Source organism: Primulina huaijiensis, chromosome 6 (genome assembly GCF_012295235.1).
Source record: "Primulina huaijiensis isolate GDHJ02 chromosome 6, ASM1229523v2, whole genome shotgun sequence".
In the NCBI taxonomy this organism is placed as follows: Eukaryota; Viridiplantae; Streptophyta; class Magnoliopsida; order Lamiales; family Gesneriaceae; genus Primulina; species Primulina huaijiensis.
Genome location: NC_133311.1, coordinates 19481700 through 19487950, shown reverse-complemented (window position 1 = coordinate 19487950; position 6251 = coordinate 19481700). Strand labels below are relative to the sequence as shown.

General features: G+C 34.2%; 1 protein-coding gene across 3 annotated transcripts; it reads right to left on the bottom strand.

The window, feature by feature from the left end:
- Positions 1-449: 449 nt before the first annotated feature.
- LOC140978003 (probable sodium/metabolite cotransporter BASS5, chloroplastic) lies at positions 450-4248 on the bottom strand. 3 transcript variants are annotated; one of them, XM_073442715.1, is made up of 10 exons: positions 4056-4248; positions 3924-3971; positions 3721-3812; positions 2591-2721; positions 2161-2354; positions 1840-2092; positions 1493-1746; positions 1181-1263; positions 1010-1085; positions 450-604 (listed from the first exon to the last, which is right to left on the bottom strand). In XM_073442715.1, the coding sequence occupies exons 1-9, from the start codon at positions 4177-4179 to the stop codon at positions 1011-1013; spliced, it is 1254 nt and encodes a 417-aa protein (XP_073298816.1). In that variant the 5' UTR covers positions 4180-4248; the 3' UTR covers positions 450-604; position 1010. The 3 variants fall into 3 exon arrangements, with proteins under 3 accessions (XP_073298816.1, XP_073298815.1, XP_073298817.1); XM_073442714.1 differs by lacking the exon at positions 450-604 and having other exon boundaries at positions 721-1085; XM_073442716.1 differs by lacking the exons at positions 450-604; positions 2591-2721 and having other exon boundaries at positions 721-1085; positions 3924-3982; positions 4056-4245.
- Positions 4249-6251: the final 2003 nt, after the last annotated feature.

Genomic DNA, 6251 nt, shown 5'->3' with positions numbered 1-6251 from the left:
TTAAATCAAATACTTCCACATATTCATAACATAAGATATAATGATTTACAAGACAACCTTATCTAAACGAAGGGGCAGCAAGATACAAGAGTAACACATCCTGTGCGTAGATGGATGGGCGACTCGTCAAGAATTGAATTGAGAGGTTGGATGAAGAATGTGGAGATTTTATGCTGTTAAAAGAGTGTGTTTAAATTTAATAGTTTTCTTAAATATAAATTATAATTATAAATTTAATAATATTTTTTTCTCTGGATGGGTTTGGATATGATAAGTAACTCCATCAAGAAATGAGCTATCACTCATCCCACCAACATCATCATTTCTTTGTATTAATAGTCAAAGAAAAATATTTAATTTGTATTCGAAATTATAAATATTGAACATGCATGTTTAAAGATATATAGCTCACAATCTCCATGTATAATTAGTTAGCTTGGTACATGACAATATATTGAAGCTCAACTGCATCGACTATTTCTCGATTGTTCCTTTAATCCAAACGCAACCTAATAAATTCCAAAAAAAAAAAATGAATGAAGCTTGACAAAATTCAGGCTCAAAGGGTGAGGCTATGGCCCCAAACCGAGGTTCGATTAGTACCCTGCCATCACACAAATGTAGAGTCAAAATTAAGTAGTTAATGGCAAAAATCTTAGTTTCCATTACCTACAATGATATTTGCAAATTTTATTAGATTTCGATAGAGGAATTTATATATGTAATTCGTAACCCGATTTTCTACACTTATATATCCAAAAACAATCAACCGTACGTTAAGAGCATATAAGAACATTAAAATGTTTTGAAGTGGCATAGACCTCTCTGGCTCTCTCCTGTGAGAGAGAAGCGTAAATTCGAATCCATGTAAAAGTGAAAATCAACAATCGGAAACTAGGAAAAAGAACTGACTGGCTTGCAAATATTTGCTCTCGATTCTTCACGGAGATTGCTGAAGAACAAACTAAAAAAAAAACTTTAATTATTAGTATACCGATAGCTACTTAACCTCAATAAACAGCAGTTTCATTCCTTCGAGCCCACAGCATTACGAGAGAAAATCCCATTAATGACATTATTACAGTCTGTAAGTTGTGAGACTACGAGTTAGCCCCAGCAAAATAATCAAACATCAATCTGATTGTTGCACTATATTATATTAATGCATATATAGACTTACAGAAATAGCAGGAGGAATGCTGACAAGTGGATCTTGGAAAAATTTATTTGCAAGTGCAAGGGCCAAAAGACTGCTCTGCATGCCTGTACAAAGAAGAAAGAAATCGGTTAGAAGTCAGACAATGTCAATACTGTTTGTTGGAGAGCAGCGATTGATAATGCTATCCCCTGTGACTGCTTATGAAGCATAGCAATTGAAGCATGGCACTTAGACAGATATATGATCAAATGTTGTTTTTATTGCAGTAGTTGACTATCGGTCCTATAGCTGTAATCCTGCATTGATCAAATGATATGGTGCATATGAAATAACCTGTTTCAAATGATAGTGTTCTTTGCAGAGCTTTTACATCAGGCAGATCATGAAAAATAAGACCAGTGAAAGCAAATCCGGAAATGAAGGCCGAAGCATGAAATGCAATCACCAGAAGCAACACGGAGAGCCCATAAGGAGACATGACCGACTCTACATTGATAGCAAGTGGAGCTCCGACACAAAGGGCAGTCACAAAAACAGAAAGTGGAGGTAAAAATGGACGAATTGCACTACAGATTCGAGGAAAGATTCTGCAGATTGAAGTTTATTAAGGTAAGAAGCAAAATTATGCTGCTGATATCGAAGTGGAAGTCAAGTCATAGCATGCTTGAATAAGCATTTACCGATTCAAAATTAGGCCAGTCAGAATTGGAGTTATCACAATTTGCATGATGTTGGAAACCATCCCCTTCACATCAACAGGTAGTTTTTTGCCAATAAGCAACAAGGACAAGAACGGGGTAACAAGAACAGCAGTCGCAGTTGATAGAGATGTCATGACGATACTAAGTGGGGCCATCGGAGGATCTGTGAGAAAAGTCGCGTAATTGGAGAGTTGTGCCCCACTTACACAAGAAGTCAACATGATCCCAGCAGCTGATCCGTACAACAGGAGAAGTTAGTTTTGTCATCAATTTATCTGAATTACGGTGCGGAAATTTTACCTAAGGAAGTTGGAAGACCAAATGCAGTCATAGAGATTGTGCCAAAAAGATACCCGAGAAGGGGTTTCACAACAAACTGACCGACATAGCCAGCAAGAATAGTTGTTGGTCTGCGGAATGCTTCTAGAAAATCCTTCTCGCTCGAGTTAACCCCGACTGCGAACATCAAAAAGCCTAATGCTGGAGCATAATACCTGAATATATTAAAAACGTGATTAAACGCATAAGGTAAATAGGTACTTTTAAGCATTTCGACAGTTCATAATTAAGGCAAAATTCCTAAGCATAGAGAAATAGTTTGCAATTGTTTTCTAGGAACCATATAAGACAGAAAAGACTATCTTCTTTTAATATGCATGAAATGAAAACTGAAAACATGAGGATGACATTGTATGAATATCTTAATTCAGTCAACGAAAGGTGTGTAAACCTGTTGGTGAACCACTTGAATGAAGGTGGGAATATAAGAGCCAAAACCGTACTTGCAATAACCACTTGAGGCAGGAAAGAATTTGCTCCCTTTAAAATGGTTATTACTGAAGGTTCTTTGTTACAAAGTAGCTGAAACAAATTAAACAGATTAAACATAAGAAGAGCTGTTGTCTATTGGGTAGTCAGCAGGCACGTTTTACTTAGTTGACGAATGATGAACAACATGTTTTAAATAATTACTATACAAGGCAGCAATCATTCGTTAACTCATTATCATCCACAAGAACCAACACCATTGAGTTTCATTTTGCAAATTTCATAAGATATCAAGATTCAATACGAACTTACCGTGCCGTTACTTATGCAATATATGTGATACCTCTTGTCCCACATCTTAAAAATTAAAGATTTAAAATGAGTTTATAATGGGCTTACAATGGATTTCTATAGCAACTTGGGTTAATCATTTTCGTAAAACTAGGACGAATACGAAGTAGAGGCTATATAGGGGCTCATTGTGCAGTCACGCAGACGCGGACCCGAAGTAGTCCCTATATAGGGACCCATTGTGCAGTCACGCAGACGCTCGGGCCCGGAGCATGATAGAATGGTATCAGAGCCGGTCAACAGCAAGGAACACGTGGAAATAAGTGCTATCCGGGGCAAATTGCTACGTGTATGGGAGCCACCTCTTGAACCCACGGGACAAAGTGCTACATAACGGGAGCCAATGAGCCACCTCTTGAACCTGTAGGAGCCACCTCTAGATTCTCGACGCTGGTGGATCGAAAGGTCAGGCCACGACGAGGACGTCACGTTCTGAAGGAGGGGTAATTGTGATACCTTTTGTCCCACATCTTAAAAATTAAATATTTAAAATAAGTTTATAACAGGCTTACAATAGATTTGTATAGCAATTTGGGTTAATCATTTTCTTAAAGCGAGGACGAATACGAAGTAATTGATATATAGGGGCCCATTGTGCAGTCACGCTTGCGTCGAGTCCGGGCCCGTGACGTGATAAAATACCCAAGTAATAAAGAATTCGTCTAATGAGAGGCCAATCAATTTGAGATATTATGCAGTAGACCCAACTACTTTTGTGCCAGCGCTATGATCAAGTGGTACCTGAGCAGGCTGCGATGAATAACTAGAAGACAATTCTGACGACAAACTGTCCGGCACACACTTTCCGACCAACAATGATCGAGAAATCCCACCTAAATCAACCAGATTAATTCAACATATGCAACTGCGCCATTATTTCGGCACAGTAAACATAATACATTAATGAAGCTAATATATATATATTTTTTAAAAATATAACTAACTTGAACATCCAGAGCCCGGATGAAATGGGAACCCCGATAAACATATCTCTGCAAAAGAACTGAAATCCAATAAATAAACAATAACTAGTACTCAATTCTGTTCATAATAGCGAGAAATCAAACGAGAAAGACCTGAAAGTTGGGAGTAAATCATCGGCGCAGAAGAAGCGGGAACCTTGGTGGGTTTGACCCGGATTGTATCGAAGGAATGGAGAGCATTGAAATGGTGATGCAGAAGCTTGATGTTGGCACTCATTTTGGTCGAGGTTTCTCTCTGGAGAATACAGAGTGAAAGTCAAATCGTTCAGGCAAAATAAAATAAAAAGTATATTTGATTTAATTTCCAATATATTTTTGTTTTTGTTTTTAGAGAGAACATATATTTTATAGTATTTAAGTTGTATAATATTTTGCTTGATAATTAATTGTTCTAATAATATAAAAATATTTTAAAATACATTGCATTAAATGTTATTATACAATATTAATAAGATATGAAAATTTAGGTTAATTATAAATTATATTATTGCTAATATCAAGTTTTTTTCCTTAAAAGTTTGTGTGTGGACTATTATTGTTAAATATAGGCCTTTTTAATTGGTTAGGCAGCAGAAATATAGAACAACCAGCCAAGCAGATAAGGTTGCTTGATTTAATCTTAAATAAATTAGAATTTTGCATTAATATACAAACTAGAGTTTTATTTAATACATTAAAATGTTGATAATCAAGCTCATGGAGTTTAAACTCGATATCAAATTTTAAGATTTGGTTCGAAGTTAACTTATTTACCAAAGTGAATAGTAATCATACATATGTGATACCATTTGAACCGTGAGACGTAATAATAAAAAAATATATATTCAAAGAATAACATATCGAGAGATATAGATAATAGAAAGATATATGATTCTAATTTTGTAAAACTCGATCCAAAAATTAGATAAAACAAAAATGTTGAAGATAATCACTTTCTTATCATTTGCTCTTAAAGTCATTCCTCTTCAAGATATTCCTCATTGAATTAAGCAATAAAATCGATTGAGCAGCTTTGGGTTCTTGTATTAATCTAAAAACAGTTAATACACAATTTTATTTTAATTTTTTTCCAAATTAATAGCAAAAGAAAATGAATGGTAATGTTAGCTTATTATATATTTTTATGCATCTAGAAAAATATTTTTGAAAAATGTGTGTTAGAATCACATGATGTGACTCATATTTGATTTAATTTTGTCTAAAAAAATATTTAATCCGACTTTATTATCATGCAAAAATTTGTCAATTATTTTACACCATATGTATTTGATATTCTAATAATGTGTTAATTAAACATTGCATATGTCTATTACTGTATAATAATATAATACTAGATCACTATATATTAAATAATCCAACTAACATATATCGATTCACACAATGTATAGAAGTAAATAATCCAACTAACGTACATCGATTCACAGCATAAAGGAGATTGGGTTTGTAGTTCAGTGGTCTCACCCTTTGTCGGAATAGCCGGTTTCCCCGGATTCGATCCACTTCCCCGCGTTGAGTTGTAATAAAAAAAAAATTCACAGCATAAAGAAATTACATGTGGTCAACCAGTAGCCCCAATTTCAAAAATAGTATGAAAAGAGAAAGACTGGCGATGTGATTCTTAAGCAATCAATGAAATCGTTAATGGACTCGGAAACGAAATAAATGGCGCTATTCAATAATTTTCTGCCCCATATTCAATGAGCAATAATATCTTCCGGGACAAAGTTGTTCGATGGTTGTGAGTGTGATAATGTTGAAAAAAAAATAAGTCGAGGGAAGTGAGTATTTGTTAGATGTTAACGTCAACTGGATTTGAGTTAGACTCGAGTCTCAATCTTATCAATAGTAAATAACGAAATTGATTGATTTTAGGTATCTTTTAATAATGTTAAATCATATATTAGGGTTTCGTGATTTTATTGTATTATATTGGGGAAAAATGAGTTTATAAACAAATCAAAAGTATATGAATAAAGTGAATTGGTTAGATGAATCAAGTGAGCTTGGCTAATATACTTTTACATGCCTTACATGTAATGTTTCACTCAATAAATATATTATATTACTACATGAGACCTAAAAATATTAAATATTATCAGATAATACATGTGATTAGTCTATTAAATACTGGTATGAGAAAATTAGATTTTAATGGCGTATCATATAATTCATCTCTAACTAAGTTGAAGCATTATAAATAGTACATTACATGCATATATTTTTTTTAATGACGTCAGACTTCGTAGTTAGTATTTTTCGATGATTACCAGGTAAAGTCTCATGTTAACT